The following is a 24,676-nucleotide window of genomic DNA, read 5'->3' as shown; positions in this document are numbered from 1 at the left end:
AATGCTAACCATACTGACCCATGGGATTGTTTAGGGTTCACCTTAATGAAGACACTGTGTTACCTTTTCTACTTGAGGATATTAAGTCTTTCTTGTGAAATTTTTTTATGTATTTTTTGTTTAAAGCATACAAAATATGACGTTAATAGGCTTTACACCATCCTTTGTGTTCAGATCATATGGCACCATGGATTCTTCATAGCAGCCAGTTTTAGGTGAATTCACCTGCTTCCTCCCAGCTCACATACCCATTAGGTCCAAGTCATTCTCAAAACTACTTCTCGACGTCGATCTTTGTGTCTTTTGGCATTACTCAAATAATATTCAAAAGCAAAATTGATGTTACCCACTTTATTAGGCTGTTCCTCCTTATTTGTCTATTCTAATTATCGAGATGCTTTACTTGTAGTGGTTTGTTAGATTTTTTCAGTAAAAAATAATAATTTTGTCTCAAAAGACTTATTTTAAATGTTTTCAGATAAATATACGGCACATAGACAGGGCTATTTCTGGGCTAGTTTTTCAATGCAATACACGTTTTTATTCACAAAAATAATACTTAAATATTTCGTTGACGATGAAATATCTTTGCAATTAGAATGAAGGAAGCACATTTTTAAATTACACTAGTTTTTTTTTATAAACTTATTCATAATACAAAGCAATGCGACATTTGAAGAGAACTCAAAGCTAATTTTGAACCGCACAACGTAATTCCAAAGTTGGGTGGCCTGCACGAGGAAAAGTTATGGTTACGCCCACTGCTGTTCTTTTTGACCTTTGTCAGGAACCGTAACGCGCGGGAAAACATTGGTATTCGAGTTTAGCCAATTGAAGTCCACCACTTCCGGGAGTAGCGCGCTCACTGAAGTGTAGTCAGTCAGGTAAGTTATTATTCAGATAAGCGGCACTAAATTAAGTTTATCAGCAATGTGTAGATATGGGGAAGATTTTTATTCCCGGTGCTAAAATAAATTCACGAAACCGTGTTGTAATGAACATGTGTTTTATTATTATTATTCTTAATTTTCCACTGTAGAAATGAAGTATGTTCGTATTAAATGAATATATGCATCGTTTGACGTGCGCTGTCAAATTGTTTTTAATGTAGGGTGCTCGTCCAGTTAAAGCTGCTTTTCAAGATATTTCATCCTTATTTTTTCAGAATTTGCGAATTAAGTGTTTTGACAAAAGAGTATATTAAAAGTATTTACAATATCTTTACATCAATATCAGTCAATCGTAGTTATTTCAGTACGAGTTTTAAAGATAGGTACAATAAATTAAGCATACACATGCAACCTTATTCTACGAATACAGTAGTTTAACTTATGTATATGCGCTGTATGGGATGCATTACGTTTTGTGCCTTCATTAAAATAAGTTAGTAAAGCTAAGTTCACTGACAATAAACAACGAGGTTTCTCCCTCTGTGTGTGTATGTATATGTATATGTATGTATGTGTGTGTGTATATATAAACAGAGAAGGTATCATTTGATTAGAAAAAAAACATTAAATAATAACATTATTGTTTCCAAAAATTAAGTGTATTGATAAATAAAGTATTCCAACTAATTTTGAGCGACGGGATTTGATAGTATTGACATCGTATAACAACATTACTTTTTCGAGGAAGCTACCACTTAATGATTACCGTTTTCCTTATAAGAGGGCAGGAGAGGCAGAAGATGGATGAATGATTAGCGTATTTTACACTCGCAACAGAAAAATGCTAAGCTTATAATGTCGTTTTTGGGAAGCTGTGGTTGTTATTTGGGTTCACACTTTGTCAACGTCTCGTTGTTAAGGAAGGCTGACCAGTTGAAATTAAAAATAAGCAAGCCTTTTGTTTATAGTTATACCGTATCTTTGTAATAGAAAACCAAATCAAAAGCAATACTGCATTTATTACATTTTTTAAGATAGAAGTATCAATGTTAAGCAAAGAGTTTATTTTTTAAGATTTTTGCTCTAAAAATGTTTAACAGAGTTGATTGCATGAGATAAAGAATAAAAATAATGTTTCAATTATTTGCATGATGAATGCTTTTTTTTTTTTGTCTGGCACCTCCTAACTCAACATATGATAAAGGGACATCAAGCTCTTTGGGGTTCCCCCTATTTTTGGCATTTTAGACATAAAAAAACGTAGTCCATTTTTGTACTGTGGGAAATTACACCTCATGATAATGAGTTAACCAATACAGTAGATGTCTTCAGCAAAAATGATCAGAAAGACTTGATGTTGTGCATGCTACATCAACTGACCCCATGAGTTCATCTCATAATGGGAAATTACTTCTTTTGACAAAACTTAAAAAAAAAACAACAGGCATTGATAATATAGACATGTGGAATGTTGTTTTATGTTATTTCAAGGTTACTAATCACAAGTATGATATTTTTGACATTTGATTCTTTACTAGTTGTCCTAGCCCTTTAAGATCCATTCCCAAAAGGTTAAAAATTATGAATTTCAAACAAACAGGTGAGGTATTGTATCAGACTATTTTAAGGTCAGTGATTTCGAATATATTATTTTTGATCTTTCCTAGGAATCTTGCATGGGAAAGGTGCTATATAAATACAATTTATTATTATAGAGTATTATTATTTATTATCTAGTTTATATGGACCTTTATCAGAGGGCGAATAATTACAAATTTCTATTACAATTAACAATATTTTGACTTTACACATCTAAATTGAAACACACACTTTAAGATTTCAAATATTTGATGCAATTTATGTTGTTTATTATGTATTTCTACCTCATGAAGTACATCATTACATTTCTTATGGGCGCCCTGAATTAGGGAGGCTCAAACAAATTCTGACTTCTTATCTTTATTTCCATGTGTGCACCTGCCTGGCTGTGTGTGTACACTGTTTATTAGATCCTTAACTGCTCTACATTTGTATATGCCTTTTCCATCCCTCTTTTCTCAAAATGATGTTTTATGTTTCTGTTTATTTTCATTTTTATTGCACAACAGTTTGCTTTCTGTTCTATTGTGGTCTTCATGTACAGGTTGGAGAATAAAAGGCTGTTTTTACATTAGTAAATGATCTGATATCTTTTTGGATATACATTTTAATTGGTAAAACATACTGTCGTATTGGAAATACTGCATAATTTGAAGGCAGACCCTGTGTGTTCATACCTAGGGCAGTGGTAGCCTTTCTAGCTAAATTCACTCATGCAAATACCTGTATTCCCCCATACAGTATAATTTTGTGGGATCCAGATAAAAAAAAATTAATTTAAAAATGAAAGACTCAAATTCATCTTTTTCAGTGTGAACATTCCATTCAGTTTTTCATGCTTTTTGTTCATGAACTGCGTATTTGTAGTGAAGGCCTGTGGTCTGTGGTAAGATTCTGTGAATGGCAGACCACAATTTGTATTCAGTACCTTCACAACCAAGTCGTACAGCAGTATAGATTGAGAAATTATACAGGTTAATAAGTACTAAATGTTTTATATACTTTTAATATGTGTTTGAAATTATTTTATTTTATGAGTGTGCTCCATTATAGCTTTCATTTAATGGAGAAAATATTGTTTGTTGTTGCCATGACTATGAACTTAACTCTTTCAGAATTTGGAGTGATGTTGTTGAGAATTTTAACTATTAACTACTGAGATCTACTAAACCCAAGCATAGAAAGAATAATAATTACTTTTATATTGCTCTTTTCTTGTTACTCAAAGCACATAGAGGAACCACATCAACCACCACCAATGTGTAGCACCCACCTGGATGATATGATAGCAGCCATTATTGCACCAGCATGCTTACTACACATTAGCTATTAGGTGGTTAAGGGGTGAGAAGGAAAGCCAATTAGAATAGATAATTAGGGGTGCCACAATTGAGAAGGCCTTGATGGGCAGTTTTAACTAGGACGTCGGGATTAAACCTACTCAATTTTCAAGATGGCCAGTTATCTTTAATGACCACAGGGACCTCGGTTTTATGTCTTGTCTGAAGGATGCTACTATATTTATAGCACAGTATTTCCTCTCACTGCACTGAGGCATTGGGATCCGCACACAGACCACAGGGTGAGCAGCCTTTGCTGATTTTACCAACACCTCTTCCAGCAACAGCAATTGCATTTCTTAGATGGTCCCCTATCCAAGTACTGGCCAGGCTCGAACATGCTTAGCTTCAGGTGCTCGACCTGTTCTGAAGCGCAGGTGGTGTGGTTGCTAATTGCATCAAAACAAAAAATAAAAAAGAAATTGCTTTCATTATCATTTTTATCATTGCTGTGTTATATTACTTTGTTCCTGATGCAGTGCTGAGGGTGATCAAGGTTACTTATTCTCTTTTAATTTCTTTGTGATTTTTAGTGCCCATGTAGAGCAGGGCAATTTGATGGACTGACTACTGTAAACTGGCTCATTGCATCTGTAGGGGCTCAGGAGTAGTCTGAAGTCCTATCCACTGTTCCTTTATGCAAGACAAGCTTCGACTCACAACCCTGCACTGAAAAAAAGAGTTTAGAAAAAGGAATGGACAGATTACAATATATTGTAAATATATTGCTGTGTTTGAAATATGTTAAACAGGTAAAAACATTTATTTTCAGTGTGTACATGTGTGCAATTTAATGCACATATGAGCTAAATAGGTCAATGGTGATTTACATTATAATAAAATTGGAATATTTGCGAATATAATAGCACATTGGTATAATGACACAACAGTTAGTGCTGCTTCCTCACAGATGGCATTCTGAGTTAAAATCCTTCACCCACTAATTGTCTGTGTTAAGTTTACATATTCTCTTTTGTTTTCTTGAATCTTCCCTTGGAATACACATTTTCTTTCTGCTATATCTCCAAAAGCAAATGTGTTAAGTTATCTGCTGATTCCAAACTGGGCATAGTGTGTGTAAATGGGTTGGTTCTGAGATTGATTGCCCTATTTTGGGCTTCTACCTTCCTTGTGCCTAGAGCTGCCAGAATATTCACAACATTGAATACGATTAAGTGATATTGAGAATGTTATTTCAGTTTAAAATATATGCTGTATTTTGCTGGATTGGAGTGCAGTTTGGGATTGGATGCTAAGTGCCATCTTCTTTTTAAAATTATAATGATTTCAAAAAGGCATTAAAGGGCATACGAAAGAATGTGATTACTGTTGCCACTGTGTTGGCCAATATATTAACTATCGGCTCAGCAATAGGCTTTTTGGCAAGTTAGGTTGAAAGCATTATATTAAGCTAAGGTTGATCACTAAACATCACTAAGCATTATGCCTTCATTGTCATTGCTCGTCTGTGAAAATCCTTTGTAACATTTTTTTTCTTATTAAAGTTTCTCTAGTAACTTTATTTTCAAAGTGATTCTAAAAATTTTAACTTTTAATTTCTAAATTTAACAGCAGTTAAATCATATTGACAACTGATTATTTTCATTTTTTATATAAGTAACCTATTTAACATTCTCAGACCTGCATAATTTAGTTCAGAGTTAGGGGAGAGCTAAGTCTATCCAAGCAGCATTACACACAAGGCAGGAAATAGGTCACCTAGTTTACATTTATAATTGTAAACTGAGGATATATTGGGCGATGAGGACATACATTATACATATATAAGTAAATGATCCTTGATAAAAAACAGTGTTCAGTGGAGGTTAACATTTCATAAGTAAATTATCCAGTAAAGAAGTTAAAAGTCCAAGGGTGCAATAAATTGTAATCTGTACCATTAAAAATCATAATGAGATTTGGTGCCGCCTTCTAAAACATGTTCTTGCTACTCACTCATGCGGTCTGTTGTATAGCAGGAGATGCCTTCTGACAAGCACAGTCAACCAACTGACTGGTTGCTGCCCCCACCACCATCCCTTGGTGTTCAGCCAGGACTCTGTAAGCCTTGCTCCCTCCATCATTCCTCTGCGTTCTGTGGGATTCTCTTGGAGAAGTTGGTTACTCCTGCTCCCTGGGTCATCAGGGGGAATGACCCTACCTGGTGAACTTACCTCCTGACTATGGCACTACAGCATCCACTCTACCTTGATGCTGTCTTCTCTTCTTTTCCTTTAACCTCCCAATCTTTGTCTTCCTGTCTGTCTCAATCTCCTTCTAATCTGCTCGGGCTCCCTTTTATGCTATTGTGGATACAGGTACTCTGATTTGCCCCATGGAGTGTCAATGAGGAAATCGGCAGAATTGACTACGTCTGCATGTGAATATGTGGCCAACTGATTTCCCCATTAAACAATCTGAGAATGCATGGCTACTCCACCGTGTGTGCACTGAGCCTGAGTGCACTGTTTTTCTTTTAAAAATCTGCAAATTGCAACAAACCACTAACGTTCATCACCACAGAACAGTACAGCATAACCATGTGTAAACATATTTTTATGTTTTATTTGATATCGCCAATAACAAATGTAAAACAGCACATTAAATATTTTACTATTGAATGAGCACTAGTTATTAAAATATCCTCTTTCAGAATAGAAAAAATAAAAGTTATAATGGAATGGATATTCTGTTTATGAAATATCAGTTTTCAAAATATGTGTTCTCCACAATGGAAGGATTTTTCTTGCATTTCAAACAGAATCAAGATTTCTCTAGCCATGCTTGATTAGACTCCTGACTCACTAGATCCATTCCCTTTTGTACAGAGCTACACATTTTTTAGCTTAAAAGGAACATCACTGATTATGCCTATTATCATTCAACTGATTGAAAAAAGGATATTTAGCCTGACCCTAAATCTAGTAATCTTTTTTGGATTAAAACTTTCTAAGTGATTTATGTCTTTAGCATTATTTTTAAATGTCTCAATACTTGTGAAGTTAAATCTTCATAATATTGATTTCACTAAAAACAGTTCTTCAACAGTATTGCGTGAATTCCTCAAATGTTTAGAAAATGGGCAGTTTGTAAAGCAGCTGTCTTTTTTTCTTAATCTTATAAATTCCCAATATGTTTCCTAATATGTACGGGGAGAACATGCAAACTCCAAGCAGGGAGGACCAGGGAAGCGATCCCAGGTCTCCTTACTGCGAGGCAACAGCGCTACCACTGCGTCACTGTGCCATTCTCTTTCATTTCCTCAAGTGTCAAAACCTGGAAAAAAATAAAGGGAAACTCTACAATTTGGTACATACTACAAATGCTTATGATACTTGGTTACTGAGCAATCATTTTTTGAAAATGTTCCCTTCTTGTTGACTCACGTTATATTATTATAGCTGGTCTGACTAAAGATGATTCTTTTATTTTTGGTTTATTATTGCAAATATTTCTTTGAGTGCTGTACAATATTAGTAGTTTCTGTCCTGGTTCATTTTCTGTTCAGAAAATGATGTATAGACTGTGTGATTCAGAATTAGATTTGTTATTTGTACTGTGTAAATGCTCATCAGGGAGAATATAGTCCACAGTGAACAGCAGATGGCACCACAGAATATTCTTTATATGCTATACTTAAGAAGGTCTTGGGATATAACTGGCACCAACATGTGTAATTATTTTAAGATGTTGCTCAGCTTGCTTTCATATTTAATGTATAATGAAAAATCGTGGGGATGGTATTTAAATCCCACCTGAAAGTTTACACTTTAATCATGCCTTGATATCAGTGTGCATTCAGCATTCTTTTAAAACTCCAAGTCCACTGTCCATGTTATCCTCCAGTGTCTCTGGCAGTTTAATAGATAATACATTACTTGTCTGTGAGGGATAAATTCACTTATTCCAGCCTTAGTCTACTTAATCTAAGCATCAAACAGAAATTTAAAAGGGCCAGGCCTCCAAGGTAGCTTCTGCATATAGTATGGTAGTGAATTGAGTATTGCCCCACCCAGAATGGCTGACTGACAGCTCCCAGCAGGATATCTTTTACCAGTCAAATGAGAGCCCAGTCTTTGTGTTATCTGCTCTCTTCTTCTGTAAGCTTGAAGCCACCATTAATCTGTTATGAATGCTTAGTACTTTCTAGCTTCCTGACATGTGTTATCCTGACTTTGTGGTAGGATCTTTATCTTAGGGTACCTTTGGAACATTTACATCTGGAGTACTTGCTGCAGTCAAATGCTTGCTAATGCACCCTTTTCTATCCCCATTAAGTGACTTGTCTACTCACTCTGCCAAGTAAAGTTCTCTGCAATAAGCCCATTCACACTTCTGCATTTTTTTTATTCCAGAAGGTGTGGAGAATGGGTAAATGCTCTTCCGGTTATTCAAAGCAATAACAAGATCATGCAACAAGTGCTAATGTAATGTCCATTTATCAAGCAAAAGCACACTTCTGAGTTGAAACAGCACTTTCTCTGATAAAATAAAGCAAAGAAATTTGATCCAAGCTTTTAAAAGTGACAAATTACTATGGCAGCATCTATGTTTATAGTTGTCACTTTAAATCTGATGAATACAATAAGTGTACGCAATGCCTTAAAAGTCATGCTGTACCGAGTATTTTTAACTAGGACAGCTTTGGGGTCCTACTGACAAGAGAATCAGCTTTTGAAAGGGAAAGTCTTATCTAGGGGGTAATGTGTGAAAGTGTACAGTGCTGTAAAATGGCATACCCGGTCCTTTCTCATCAACACAGCTGTGGAAAGGTATCTGCTCCTGGTTAGTATACACAACTTAAAGTAACTGCATTGTGGTTATTTATTTATTTTTTATTTCTGACTAACAATGTGAAATGTAAGTTTAAAACTACATCTGATTGTACATGGGTCATTCCATGTCAAAGCAACCAATTTTCCAGAAAACCCATGCATTGCAGTCTAAAAAAATACTGAAAAAAATACCAGGTGTACCAATGTCATCCAGGAGACACTCATAAAATTATTTTGGTGCAGCTTTGTGTAACTTTCCAAGATACAGCCAATTTTGTGAGGGGAGAGGTGTGTCAAATTTGACACAGCTTTATTTTTTCATCAATTTGACTGCACCATATCTCAAGAACTACACCACCTAGTAGGCTCATATTCTACAAACTGGAACCTTTATAGGTATAGTATATAACAAAATCAAAATATTTGGTCCAGATGACACCACTTGGTAAGAGCAGACCTTTAAAAATGAAAAAAAATAGATTGTGTGTTTGGCTTTGCCATGTTTAGGCTTTCAGAAAGTATACTTCTAACTGATACATCCTGCTGATTTTTTTTCCATGTTTAGATACCTACACGGGGCTTTTCAAAAGGTTATAAACAAGCAAGAAACTGCATCTGGATTTGGCCAGCAGACCTCTAAAATGTGAAAAAATCATTTTGGGTTTAATTTTCAGACTGGCTTAATGCACTATGGAAATCTCAAGACATTTTTAAAATTATTTTTCCTGTATCCTACATGGTCCCTTCTTTTTCAAGAAAGAAGTCTTACTTATCTCATGTGAATATTTAATTTTTATTTTCCATTCTAAACATGGGTTAAATTCATCATTTGTCAGTAATGATGATCATCACATTCTTCATCACTAACTTGGGTATACAATTAATGGAAAAGAAATCACCATAGGCACAACACATCAACAACAGCTGCTTGATTTATCATTAAATAAAACACTAGTTAAAATGAAATGTTAACATCTTGGTATTACAGCAGCAGGAATATAACCCATTTCTGTTTCAATTGAAGTGCAGAGTCTAGGGCATCTTTGTCTTTGAGATCAAAATGATACTGCCTCCCACTGACCATTGTAGGTGCACTAAGCAGTGAAGTGACACACTGTAGTGACACCCAACAAATATCAGTGGCCAATGGAAAGACTGTGCAGGATAGTAGGGATGCCTGAAACATATCAGGATCTCTAATTCCAATTCATTCTTGTCAAGAATCACACCAATCCAACATGTTTCATCATACATGCACCCAACATAGCTCCCAATAGGATACTGGTCTAATGTGAGGGACACATCTGATCCATCATTATAACTGTGAGAAGGCAGGATCTCAGCTACTGCTTCAGTGGTGAATATTTGGACAGTCAATTTACTGTCTTCAAAAGACACCTGGCTGACTTTGAGTTTGCCATCTTCAGTAGGGATGTAACAGTTGTATTCTCGATTACCAGGTACTCTTTTGGCCATGAAGAATCAAATGATCTGTTCAGGAACATGATATGGGACATCATCATTTAATATGAAAAAAGTTTGACATTTTTGATAACTTACTGGTTGAAAATTCAATGAAGAAGAAAATGAAACCTTTTTAAACTGAGGGAAAATATACCAATAATTATTTGTTAAGGATCTCTTTGTATACCACATTGTGAGTTCGGCCCTCCGGCTGTAATATGACCAAGCTGTGCGCTGAGCTTACTCTTGAGCATGCAACGTACAGTTGGCCATGTGAACAGTAATCTTGTTTCAAATCTCACAGCTTGGATTGCTGCTGTCATAATCAGTTTGAGTTTCATGGTTTGTTTCAATTATGACAGTATTTGTAGGACTTGTGTTGAAGAGACATTCGGCATCTGTCAAGCGTTGTAAGTATACAACAGGTTTCATCGATAACTTCACATCCAGCTTTTGAGAGTTTAAACATTCATAAACATCAAAGTGTCTACTACTGAAATCGTCACCTGTGAATCTAAGATGTTTAAGAGGCATTGGCGGTTGTCGAAAGGTGTAAAATATCTGTCCATTTCGGTACACTTGAAAGCGACAACTGAATAATTCAGAGGCAGCCATCAACTCGCATGCAGAACCATAGGTGAAGGGCTTAAGCATTTCACTCTTTTATAGTGCTCCTGTGTAGTATAATTATCTCCTGTACCGTCATCAGTCCACACCTTGAACCTGTCCCAGTCATTCAATACATAAGACACAGTGTTTATCTGGATATCAAGAGTAAGCCAGGTATGGCCATGTGTAACAATGAGAATGGAAAAGGTAGGAGCCATCTCTGGGCATGGAAACCACTCGTTAAGTGACAGTTCTTTGATCGATGGTGATCACCGCGATAGACATGTTAATGGGGGTACGGTTGCAATGATAAAGGAAATGGGTACCTGAACAATGTAAAGTAAGTCTAAAATACCTACACAATAACTATAATCATAATAAATGAGCAATAAAACAGTGGAGAAGCCGTGGATTAAATTAAAAGGCTGTAGTTATCAGCAGGGAGATGTGAATCCCGTGGCGTAGCAAGGAAGGGAATGTAGAGACTGGAGCGACGGACGGCCTTATATAGGCAGACAGCCAACAACGTGGGAGGCGTTGGGATGGGGGACCCAATGTTGCCTCACACGGTGACAGAGCTGCAGGCTATGGACGTATATATGTACGTAAGTAGGATACAGTTAGCGTTGCGAACCCGCGTACCAAATTTCTTGAAGATGGGCCCATAAGTAACAAAGACCGTTGAAAAGTTCAATATGGCGGCCAACAGTGGCATCATACCATCGAAATAAGTACGCACATTGGTTTCGGTTAGCGCAGGGAAGCTGCCTATCAAATTTTGTGAAGATGGGGCCATAAATAAGAAAGTTCAACATGGTGGACGTTGTCAACCGTTATGACCGTTACGCGTAGAATTTCGAAATGAAACCTGCTTAACTTTTGTAAGTAAGCTGTAAGGAATGAGCCTGCCAAATTTCAGCCTTCTACCTAAGTTGGAGAATTAGTGACGTTGAAAAGTTCAATATGGCGGCCGACAGTGGCGTCATACCATCAAAATAAGTACGTACATCGGTTTCGGTTAGTGCAGGGAAGCCGCCTACCAAATTTCATGAAGATGGGGCCATAAATAAGAAAGTTCAACATGGCGGACGTTGTCGACCGTTATGACCTGCTTAACTTTTGTAAGTAAGCTGTAAGGAATGAGCCTGCCAAATTTCAGCCTTCTACCTACACGGGAAGTTGGAGAATTAGTGATGAGTGAGTGAATGAGTCAGTGAGGGCTTTGCCTTTTATTAGTATAGATATATAAAAGTTATTGATTATAATGAAAAAATCATCAGATTACCTCGTAATGTCGGCATGAAAAAAAATGATAGCATCTCATAGCGTGTAAATAGTAGGGTAAAATACTTATTTAAGATCGTAAGAGTGCTTACCCTTTGAAAAATCAGCCGTCATTTTGTAAACAATATTGAAGACCAATCTGGGACATGAAGAACATGCCTAAGTAGACTGTTTCCACACGAAGTACGTACCCAAATGTTTAAAATTTTAAAGTAGTGGTAAAAATGTGCCCTGCACAGCACATATAATTCTTTTTTCTCCAGAAAATTGCCCTTGTCCGCGGACAACTGAAACCAGAAAAACACGCTTGTCCGATGGTCAATTTACCCGTGTCGGACGAGTCAGGCATTGGATTTCCGCACCCCTGTTTTCTGTCAAAAGTTCTTGAGCATGTTGTAGCCTCCCAGCTCACCAATTACTTAACTTCTAATAATTTGATGGAACCCTTTCAGTCTGGTTTCAGGGCGCAGCACAGCTGTGAAACTGCTCTTCTTTGGGTAACCAATGATTTGCTTATGGCAGCAGACTCTGAAAAAACCAGCATATTAATTCTGTTAGACCTCAGTGCAGCATTTGACACTGTCAACCATGACATTCTACTGTCCAGAATGGGGGAACATTATGGATATCTCTGGTACTGCCCTCCAGTGGTTCAAATCCTATCTGACTGATAGGCAAGAGTTTGTTAGTCTTGGCAACAGCAGATCTAGCTCAGCACCAATCACACAAGGAGTTCCTCAGGGCTCTGTCCTCTGCCCTCTTCTCTTCTGTATTTATATGCTTCCCCTTGGCCATATTATTTGTAGCTATGGACTAATTTATTATTTTTATGCAGATGACATTCAACTCTATCTGAATGTCAAAAGTGCAACTTCATCAGAGTTTTCTCTGCTTACAACTTGCCTCAGTGAAATTAAAACCTGGATGCAGCAGAACTCTTTTAAATTAAATTGCAATAAAACTGAACTCCTGGAAATTGGCACTAAAGCGCTACTTAAGAAAATTAGCTCCTTTTCAGTCACTCTTGACGATGATCTCATCAGACCTTCTTCTGATGCAAGGAATCTTGGTGTCATTTTTGATTCCTCCCTTTCTTATTCCACCCACATAAACCACATTAAGAAACTTTCTTTCACCTCCATAACAAATCCCGTGTTCACTCATTCCTCTCCTTTTCTAATGCTGAGAAACTTGTCCATGCTTTTATCACATCCCGCATCGATTATTGTAACTCACTGCTGGCAGGTGCCCCTTCTAATCTTATATTACAGCTCCAGTTGAAACTCTGCCGCAAGAGTCCTTACACGAACCAGCAACAATGAGCACATCACACCCATCCTGTTTCGCCTTCACTGATTCCCTGTGTCTTACAGGATTGAATATAAAATTATATTAATAACCTACTAAGCTTTAAATGGCATTGCACTTGACTACATCAGTGACCTAAATCACTATGCTCCTGTTCGCCTACTAAGGTCTGCTAATTCTGGCAATCTTGTTGTGCCTCACACTAACCTGCACTCTATGGGTGACAGGGACTCCTTCAGCTACATAGCACCCAGACTTTGGAATGACATCCCAAAATTAATTAGATCAGCTGACTCCATTCATTCTTTTAAATAACTTAAAACGCATCTATTTAGGAGGCTTAGGGGGCCACTTAACTTAACATTCTGCCCTTTCTTTCAGTTTACCTCTCTGTCCAGGTGCTCAGGATAATTTGTGTGTCTGTTATATCACAAATTAGGTTATTTGTTAGGTTTTTCTTTTAGTATTGAATTTAGTATTTTACTCTGGTTTATTGTCCTTTATTCTATTTAATGCTTTATCTGTTTCATTGTTCTATTCAGGAAAACATTTGTATCCAATGTTACATATACCCTGCTGTTTTTTTTCTAAGACTCTGTGAAGCGCCTTGAGCATGGGAAAGGCGCTATATAAATAAAATGTATTATTATCTTGACTTTGATGATGCTGTGATGTTCACGGAGTCAGTGGAGGTTCTGATCGGAGAGACTGAGAGGACAGTCTGAGTGTCTGGGCTTACGAACGTCCCGGTTAAAAACATATATCCAGGCCTTTAATGACCTCATGGGCACAGCCATCATCAGTGTGTCTGTCTGTAGAGAGAGTGTCAACCTTGTCAAGAGGTTTACTTAACTCAGCAGCGACATTTATGTCTCTGTTGGCTCTTCCTATGAAGTCAGTAGACAGATTTGGAGGGCATGGGAGGTCATGAGATCGCTGGAAAGGGGTGTTTAATGCTCACGAAATCTTTACAAAAGCATGAAGGTCCAAGTCTTTAGAATCCTGGTGCTTCCTGTTTTTCTATATGATTGTGAGACATAGGTGTTCTCCAGTGACCTGAGAAAAAGACTGGAGTCCTTTGGTACCGTGTCTCTTCAGAGAATCCTTTGGTATCGGGAACAATGCCTCTGTATTGGCAAACTTTGTGACTTTGTGTTGAAAGAGTGGTTGCTCGTGGAGTCCCGAATGAGGCACATTACCTGCATTGTGAGGAAGCATCAGTTATGACACTACGGCCATGTGGCACGATTCCCAGAGGGTGAGCTGGTTCGCAGGATCCTCATTGTTGAGGATCCAAGTGTCTGGACCAGGCCAAGGGGGTGCCCATGTAATACCTGGCTGCGGCAAATAGATGGTCACTTATGGAGGGTGGGACTGGATCGCGTGTCTAACTGGGAGGCTGCCAACCAGGATCCCGTGCTGTTTCATCATGTGGTGGGTGCGGCAATGCGCTGTACCAGTTAATGCTCCCCAGCCTGACCTGGCTAATAAACCAAACATACACCATCTATTGATGGATTGTGCAAGCTCTACAAAGACAGTGACAGACAGGAAGCTGGATTTATGACACCCCAAGGGACATGGTTATGTAAATTTTCCAAGTCCACAAAACACACGTGGACTGGTTAGCCATATCGCCATGAACCCTGTAGAATCCTTGTGAGGGTAAAAAGCTGGTCCCGTGTTCCAAGCCCAGGACGAAATCCACATTGATCCTCCTGAAACTGAGGCTCAATCAATAGCCAGAACCTTCTTTCCAGAATGCTGGTATAGACCTGTATAGATGGGGACTACCACCCGAGTTTGCCAATACAGTGACACTGTTCCCGACCTTGAGACTGTGTAGAAGAGGTATGTCCAAACCTTGCTAAAAATAAATTCTGTGCTGCTAAGGTTTATTGCCATTATATTTAGGAGTGGATTTTCTTTATATGCTTGCTTGCTCAGTTTATTTGGTTTTTGAAGCAATGCATACAATCATTACTAGTAATGAATAAGGAATTAATCACATTAGGCAGTCCTAGAAATACTGTATAAATACAAAGCTAGCATTGTTTTTGTTCCTGTCTGGATCTTGGAATTATTTTTACTATTATGTGAAGTAAGCCTTTTTCTTCCTGCCTTGTGCTATCTGTTATTATAGACAAGTGACTTTTTATCTTCACTCTGCATTCTTAATTGCAGTTTTCAGTCAAAGAATGTAATGATGATATTATTCACCAATTATGAGTTTACCTATACCTTTGTTGTCAAATCTTATTATCATGTAGTGTTAATGTATCAACAATAAAAAATAGGACTTCATAGTTGCAGTGCCTCTTTGTGCCAGTCATTGCCATTTTTTATGTCTGGGTGTGGGCAAAACATAATAAACAACAAATGCTTAAATCTAAATTATTCTCTAGAAGAGAAAGTAAATGTGCAGGAAGTAACGTGTTTCTCCATAAAATTAAGAAACTCATCTCTTTAAGTGCCATTGAAGACTTAGTGGTGCAGGGACACCACAGGCTTTTAGAGAGAGTTCTAGTCTTGTGACCCTGTAGTAAAAAGGCCATCATTTACCCTCTAAGTGAGTTCAGAGCTTGATCTAAAGCAACCTTTAGACAGGGTTCATCATCACCTCATACAGAGGAGAATTGGGGGTTATTATTTTCAGGATAGTTAAGGTGAAGCATCACTGGGAAGAAAAAGAAGACAGAGAGAAAGAAATTGATAGGTCATACTTGGCAGTAGGAAAGTAGACAAACATTTCCAATTACTAAACAGGCAGCCCAAGAGAAGAAGCAAGATTTTGTTTTACTTCTGTTTGCTTTGTATTTAGTGTTCTCACTTGTTTATCATTTGCTTGTATAGTTTGACCCATAATTTTGGGACTTCTTGGTTTTATTCCAAGTTCCTCTCCTGTTATGATAGATATTTAATGTATCCATCTATCCATTATCCAACCCGCTATATCCTAACTACAGGGTCACGAGGGTCTGCTGGAGCCAATCACAGCCAACATAGCGTGCAAGGCAGGAAACAAACCCTTGGCAGGTCACCAGCCTACTGCAGGGCGCACAAACACACACACCAAACACGCACTAGGGACAATTTAGGATCGCCAATGCACCTAACCTACATGTCTTTGGACTGTGGGAGGAAACTGGAGCTTCCTGCAAATTCCACGAACCCGGGCCTCCTAACTGCGAGGCAGCAGCACTACCCACTGTGCCACCATGCCACCCTATTTAATGTATCAAGATAGAAAATGTTATCATTTATTATATAGAAAATGTTATCATTTACAAAGACTGTTTGGAGTAGGATACTACCATTTCTACATAAAATTCACTTGTAATTAAAAGACAATGCAAATACTGCTAATATAAAAAGTTAAAAGTGTCACTAAGGAGAGGAGTTTCTCAAAACATAGTAAATCATCATAAATAATCACATGCTTCATGTCTTTCAAGCAGTCAATGGATTTAGATAGGAAGCTATTCTTTCTTGGATTCATAACATTGAAAGTTGAATTTCACATTTAATGTCGTGTACACAGTACAATGACATTTTTGCTTGTACTATATAACTCTCATGGACAAGTGACAGTTGTATAATACCAACAACAGGCAATGAATACAATAGCATATAACATATTCTTAGATAATAAACACACCAAGTATTCTCAAGCAGTTGTCAGTTTTAGTGGCTGTTCTAGTAATTAGGCTTATTAGCTAAAGGAAAAAAAAAACTGTCTATGAATCTAGTGATTCTGTATAGTTAGCCATAGCGAAGGAGAGAGAAAAGTCACTGGATGAGGTTTTTAGCATGGTCTGCCTTGATAAAGCTGCATATAGTATGTACCTAGTATGTACTGGACAGAAAAGCGCTGAATGTCACACTTTGTAGTGCTTTGCAGTCTTGATCTGATTAGGAGCTATACCAGAATGTAATGTAGCTTGTGAAGAGAGTCTCCATTTTGTGTCTGTAAAAGTTAATGTGCAGAGATGGAGATGTCTTGGGTTTCCTTAGTTATATGAGGAAGGTAATTAGATGGAAACCCTTCTTGATTATATCCGAGTTTGAACACACAGTAGAAGAGAGCAGTTTTAATTTGATTAACATAAGCATATCATTATAATTTAAGTCCATTAATAATATAATTGAAATACTGTATAGCCAATGGAGGATGGGAAAACAAACAACTAGTAATTCACTTTTAGTTTTAGTGGTCTAGATTAACTGGCCACCCACCCAGTCCTATGCATTCACAATATTATAAATATGTTGTGAGCAGCCTAAGAATATCAAATCCTTAAAATATAAATGTTAAAGTGTTTGGTTGGATTTCACGGATTCATCTTGATCAGATGGCTACCAAGATCTCCCTCAAATTACTTTTTTATGCTTGTTTGGTTGGAATTCACAGCTCCATCTTGATCAGATGGCTACCAAGATCTCCCTCAAATTACTTTTTATGCGTGTGAGGATAGGTGTAATTAAAATCCTGGTTTAACTATATAATGTAAACATGTAGTTCAGTGAGGAGGTTGGTTAGTGAAGTGGTGTGCAACAAATGTAAACATATTTAAAAGGCTCTACAACCTTGCAGAAAAGCACCTATAGAATACCACACTAGCTACTATGGACTGATAGAACATTCCCAGTAGTTTGCTGCACATATCAAACGACCTGAAAAGCTATTTACAAAATTAATTGATAACTTGTGTTGTTTTTAGTATAAAGTTGCAAACAGTTACACAGATAAATCATATACTTCATTTATCTTTACTGGTTAAATCAGTTATATGATCCAACCAATGAAGGGTTATTTCAATCAGTTGGATTGCTTGGTTATAATTTTGTTTTGCAGAGTACAGAATAGTCTGTCATGATCTGATGTAAAAACAGTTGAGTTTATGCTTATACAGTGTACACTTCCAGTGCTGAACTGATACTGTCTTTTAAGACTTGCTATACAGAGATAGGACTTTCATAAATGTAAGAGATTGGAATAAGATTTTATTTGAGACTGCTCAGAAATATGTACTTTTTCAAGCTCTTCTTCCACTGTTTCGGACGCTCCAGTGCCTGTTTGTTTGTACAACAAACTTTTGTAAATGTATTTTCTCTATTTAAAGTGAAAGGCACAGTATCTGTAATCAGGCAACATATAGTGATAGTATTTCATCATAGAGCTATCTATCCGTATCCTTTGATTAACCAGTGCACTGATAAAAATAAGTACTCACAAGATGTCACTAAGCCAAAGCTATATTGATATTTTGAGTATTCCAGAAACAAAAACTCACTTAGAAGCAAAGGTCTATTTACTAATTAGTTTTCTTCCTTACAATATATTGTCAGAAATATCAAGAACTTCCTATTTACCCAAACTGTTTCATAAATTCCACTGCCTTCAACACTAGGCCAAACCACATTCTTAGATATTAACTATGTAATTGGTTATGCAACTGAACAATAGCAAAAATCAATGTTAAGGTAAAAAAAAAATAGTGTCTAGTTTTTGGGTTAATAAATGTTTCAGACTTAAATTCCAAATTTACTGTGACGTCAAGTGGAGCAAGCAATAATACTATTTTGTTTTCATATACAATCCTTTGAATTTTAGCAAAAAGCTCTATATTATTTTTATTTGATCTACCAGGGCAAGCTTCCTTGTGGTGACTCTCTACACACCTAATTATTTCAAGGAGCCCAAAAAATATAGTACAAACAAATACAACAAAATATCACTTACTCTTTGGGTCTGTTTATGTGGGTCTTGAACTCCTGTCTGATTGATTGGTGTGGTGGCTTGCCCGTTTTCCGAAATATCACCAGTCAGCCTCCTCCCTTTTGACCTGTTCCTACCAATGAGGTTTCACTCAGAGATCTCCAGTTAAGTTTAGTCTCAGTATGGGCATTCTTTTAGGTAGCACAAAATTCTTTTCTTTGTTTCTTCTCTTGAGTGAAGGGTAGACATTGTTTTGCTTCAGGTATAATAGGCTTGGTTGGTCTTCTGGTTGCCCTGCAATCCTGTGTTGTTTAGTAGCTCTTAAGGGTCTGGGTCCCCAAGCCATTTCCTCAATTGACTCTCCCTTAATGGAACAATATGTTTTCCAACATAGTAAATGGGTTGGAGAGTGCTGGCTTATTGGCTGGTGTTCCTTGACCTTTTCTTAAATCAACAACCTGGTGTTAGCTTTCCTAGGAATGTTGTGCTGAGACTTCTTGACATAGGGCCTCATTTATAAAGCTTGTGTATGCCCAAAAATATTCTCAAAATATGCATACTGAACTTCCCATATTTACTGCAACTCTGACACATGCGTATGCAACATTTCAGAGAAACTGGGAAATGAACATACAGTACCTTTAATCAAGTATGGAAATGCAACCAAACCAGCTAAGTGAAGCTGTCCTTGCACAATAAATCATGTCACAAAGCTGTTATTAGGTGCTTTGACATATTACACCTTAAAAATGATAACTATGATGCACTGATTATATTTTAGCTCCCTTTTAAAATGGGACCAGTGATATATACTGAAAAACGTTTTTTATTCTTTGTCAATTTGGTATTGGTTATCCGTTGTTACTTCTCAATGAACTGGCCATCTGGTCAGGAATATCTCGGCTTCACTCCACTTTATTTTCCTGATATTATTGGAACTTTTGTATCACATTACTACCAACCATATGCTTCTTTGATTGTAAACTATTTTCTGTTGTTTTACTACAAAAGTTTTTGAAATAGTCTGATCAAAAAGAAATTGTATTATTTTCAATTGTTCTGTTTTGTAAGAAGTGTAATTTGTGTGTGTGTGTTTGTATATACACTCACCTAAAGGATTATTAAGAACACCTGTTCAATTTCTCATTAATGCAATTATCTAAACAAACAATCACATGGCAGTTGCTTCAATGCATTTAGGGGTGTGGTCCTGCTCAAGACAATCTCCTAAACTCCAAACTGAATGTCAGAATGGGAAAGAAAGGTGATTTAAGCAATTTTGAGAGTGGCATGGTTGTTGGTGCCAGACGGGCCGGGGTTTACTGGGATTTTCACGCACAACCATTTCTAGGGTTTACAAAGAATGGTGTGAAAAGGGAAAAACATCCAGTATGCGGCAGTCCTGTGGGCGAAAATGCCTTGTTGATGCTAGAGGTCAGAGGAGATTGGGCCGACTGATTCAAGCTGATAGAAGAGCAACTTTGACTGAAATAACCACTCGTTACAACTGAGGTATGCAGCAAAGTATTTGTGAAGCCACAACACGCACAACCTTGAGGCGGATGGGCTACAACAGCAGAAGACCCCACCAGGTACCACTCATCTCCACTACAAATAGGAAAAAGAGGCTACAATTTGCACGAGCTCACCAAAATTGGACAGTTGAAGACTGGAAAAATGTTACCTGGTCTGATGAGTCTCGATTTCTGTTGAGACATTCAAATGGTAGAGTCAGAATTTGGCGTAAACAGAATGAGAATATGGATCCATCATGCCTTGTTACCACTGTGCAGGCTGGTGGTGGTGGTGTAATGGTGTGGGGGATGTTTTCTTAGCACACTTTAGGCCCCTTCGTGCCAATTGGGCATCGTTTAAATGCCACGGGCTACCGGAGCATTGTTTCTGACCGTGTCCATCCCTTCATGACCACCATGTACCCATACTCTGATGGCTACTTCCAGCAGGATAATGCACCATGTCACAAAGCTCGGATCATTTCAAATTGGTTTCTTGAACATGACAATGAGTTCACTGCCCTAAAATGGCCCCCACAGTCACCAGATCTCAACCCAATAGAGCATCTTTGGGATGTGGTGGAACGGGAGCTTCGTGCCCTGGATGTGCATCCCACAAATCTCCATCAACTGCAAGATGCTATCCTCTCAATATGGGCCAACATTTCTAAAGAATGCTTTCAGCACCTTGTTGAATCAATGCCACGTAGAATTAAGGCAGTTCTGAAGGCGAAAGGGGGTCAAACACCATATTAGTATGGTGTTCCTAATAATCCTTTAGGTGAGTGTATTTTATATCTTGTTTGTGTTTATGTTACATACATATATATTTATATTTTGAGTAACTATGTCATCAGAGAAGTTTGTGTTAGCCTATTGTTTCTCTCATAGAATTTATGCTAAAACCTTTGTTTTGAAAATGTGAATTTTTAGTATACCTTAGGGTGGGTAATTCTGTCTTCTAATTATATTAAATCATGACTTGGCTTTTATCATGTACTTTTTACTGTGCCTACAATACTTTCCCCACCTTACCTCTCAGACTTGACTGCTGTTTCAAGTTTATTCTTAACTGAGGTCATTTACATCATTCACATGGAGGCAAATAACATTCTACAGTCTTGGTCAGTGAAGTGATGGCAGCTGCCACAGAAATATTTTTGATCTGCCATTTTTAAAATTCTTGCACCTCAGCAGGGTATTAGAATTGACCCCATGAAGACTGTTTAATAATGACTTAACTCTTGAGAGTTTACATTTCAAAGAGATATGTTGGCAAGAAATGTTAAGAAAGACAAATACAAAAAATGTCTAATTAATATAATTGTCATTATTTGCTTGCTTGTGTTCAAAATAAATTCATTTACAGAGCAGTAAACAAGAAATACCTGTTAATGACTTTAATTTATGAAAAATCAACCTACTATGAGGTAAGTGTTAAAAGTTAAATTTGAGCCCTTGACTGTATAACACCCAGCACCATATATAAAACTGGGTTTTTACTGCTCCACTAATCAAATACTGGTGATGACAAATTTAGACAGTAAAAATGTTATCCCCAGGTAGGCAACACGTTTAAAAACAATATTCTGATTACTGCTCTCTCTCTGCCTCTTTGGTATAAAAATGTTCATTATGTATTGATTTGTCACTCATTTCCCCCTTTATCAAATATATTGTAGCACCTGTTTTTTGTTTAGAGATTTATTATTTTACTATTTTTTTTATTTTATCTCCTCCTCCTCCTTTCAGGTCTGTTCCTTCTAAGTTTTTATGTGCATAGTATGGCTCAGTCAAGTTCCAGTCTTGCTGACTGTATGGAATATTGGTTGAATAAAGCTATTGAATGGGGGCAGACCAGCTCTTTAGAATCCATACAAGATGTTTGCCTCCACCTGCAGAGGTTAAATGATTTCCTACAACAGCTTTCTAAAGATCTCCATTATATGGTGAGTAGATTCTAAAAAAACTTGTCCGAGGACCACAGGCTAATGAAAGTAACAGATAAGCTAGTAATTACATAGAAACTTCGAATGTTAACCTTTTGTATCAGTGCATCAAGTGGGGTAAACTGTGGACCATCCCAAAGTAATGACACAATACATTTTAAAAGTCTCACATACCATCTTCTGTGCCGTTTTTTTTTTTTTTGTACCTTTACAATACCATCAGAATTTATGGTGGCGTATTAGAGGCACAGAGAAAAAAAAAAAAATAAGGACATAATGAAAATGTCTATTTTGTGATTAAAATGGAAATTTCAGCTTTAAACTCAAAATGTCCTCTTTGAACCCTGTAGTTTAATTTGTCATTAAAGTAGACTGTCGTAAACGTCATCTTAAAACCTACCTAATTGTTAAATCGCTACACGCTTCTGGGGCTTCCTCCTGACCTGACAGTGGCAAGCATCATCGCCACACAGAACACATTAAATTTATAATATTCCAGCTGTCTGCACATTTAGAGTTCTTCGATTTATACTTGAATTCACTTTCATGATGAAATGCATTAATAACATTTTAACTTTGTTTAAATAATGAATACTGCTAATAGTTGCACGTATGGGGTGGCACGGTGGCAGAGTAGTAGCGCTGCTGTCTCACAGGGAGTCAAGTCCCTTGTGATCCCTGCCTGGAGTTTGCATGTTTTCCTGGTGGGTTTCCACAGTGTGCTCAGTATTCCATCCAAAGACATGAAGGTTCGGGGATTTGGTGAAGCTATAATGATGTTAGTGTATGTGTGTGTGTGCTTGTGTTCACCTTGTGATGAGCTGATGCCCTGTCCGGTGATTTTGTTTCTGTCTTGCACCAATGCTGCTGGAATGGTTGCATCCCTGAATTGATGGATGTAATCATTAAACATCCTTTTCAGAGATATTGTGGCAAGGTGTCCTCGGTATTTAATGGATGTTTCGGGCACACGCATTGCATCGCGTGAAGTATAAACCTGGCCTTAGGCGCCTTACTTTTCAGTTGACAATATTGACAAGGACTTATTTATGGGGTAGGGCTTATATTACAGAGCAGCCTGAAAATCAGGCTAGGTCTTATTTTCAGGGAAAAATGGTAGAGAAAATAACAATATAAATTTTAATGGACAGGTAATTAGTTGCTTTTTTGGTTTGTGCTAGGCTATAATAGAACAAAATGCGTTTTATTTGTTTAAAAAGCTAAAGCTTCACTTCAGGGTAGACTCAGTTTGATAACTCAAACTATGTTTGTTTTAATGTGTATTTGTAATTATGTGGACCTTATTCCAGAAAGTAGCTAATAAACTAGTTTGGAAAATATGAAATTAATGAATTAACTAATTAAAGGGTAATTTCCTTTTTGGACAGAATATCTTGTCAAAAGACTTATTCTGACATGTTAGCCCCATACCTAAAGTTTCACTGTAAGGCATATGCATATAACAATATAATAATAATAATACACCTTTTACAACTTTGTGAGTTTGCACTGAGATGGAATAGCATTCTGTTGTGATAGGTAATGGTTTTCATTGAACTAGTCATGGAAAAGAGTAAGTTCTTAATATTGTATTGATGTCTTTAAGTCTCTGTCTGTGGAGTTTTGTTCAAATTAATTTCAGTGACTCTCTTCTGCTTTTAATTAAATTCAGTATTTAATTTACTAGAATCTTATACTCTTATTTAGAAGCCATCTTGCAATATGTGATTTACCTTTGTCTGAAGTTCACAATGACTAGTATTATTCCAAAGGTTTTTCATTGTCTTGTTTTAAAATTTGCCTTTTTTCTAAGGAATTCACTGTCTTAATTTGCTTTAAATATAGATGACTAACAAATAGCAAACGATTTTCTGTATATGGCATATAGTCAACTTCATTTAGTTTTTATAAATACCATCCTATGAGGCAAGGTTGGAATGTGTCTTTTTTCTTTCAGTTCACTAGGACAGTAATACCATTGTTTTCTGAGCTTTTATTGTAACCGCATTGTGAATTTTTGTTGTTTCAGAACACTGCAGTGGCCATAAAAAAATATCCTTTAGTCGGGCAGTTACTTGGTAGACTTTGTTCGATTCCCTGTGTTGTAGTGAGTGGTAAGTATCTAATTTGTTTATTACAAAATTTTTGACTTGCAGTATTTGTTAATTGAAACAACCATTATCAGCAGAATTATGCTAAAAATTGAAACAGATCTCTGTTGCACA

At 37.0% G+C, this 24,676-nt stretch overlaps 1 protein-coding gene across 1 annotated transcript in view; it reads left to right on the top strand.

Moving 5' to 3' along the window:
- The first annotated feature begins 818 nt into the window (after positions 1–818).
- Positions 819–24,676, top strand: part of fancc (FA complementation group C) — a 107,117-nt gene continuing 83,259 nt past the window's right edge. Inside the window, exons 1-3 of the mRNA XM_039758851.1 lie at positions 819–884; positions 22,255–22,451; positions 24,481–24,565. Coding sequence (XP_039614785.1) covers positions 22,287–22,451; positions 24,481–24,565 — 250 coding nt within the window. The 5' untranslated portion in view covers positions 819–884; positions 22,255–22,286. The remainder of the gene's footprint in view (positions 885–22,254; positions 22,452–24,480; positions 24,566–24,676) is intronic.

The sequence above is a fragment of the Polypterus senegalus genome, chromosome 7 (assembly GCF_016835505.1).
Source record: "Polypterus senegalus isolate Bchr_013 chromosome 7, ASM1683550v1, whole genome shotgun sequence".
Classification (NCBI taxonomy): domain Eukaryota; kingdom Metazoa; phylum Chordata; class Cladistia; order Polypteriformes; family Polypteridae; genus Polypterus; species Polypterus senegalus.
This window is presented reverse-complemented; position numbering and strand designations above follow the sequence as displayed.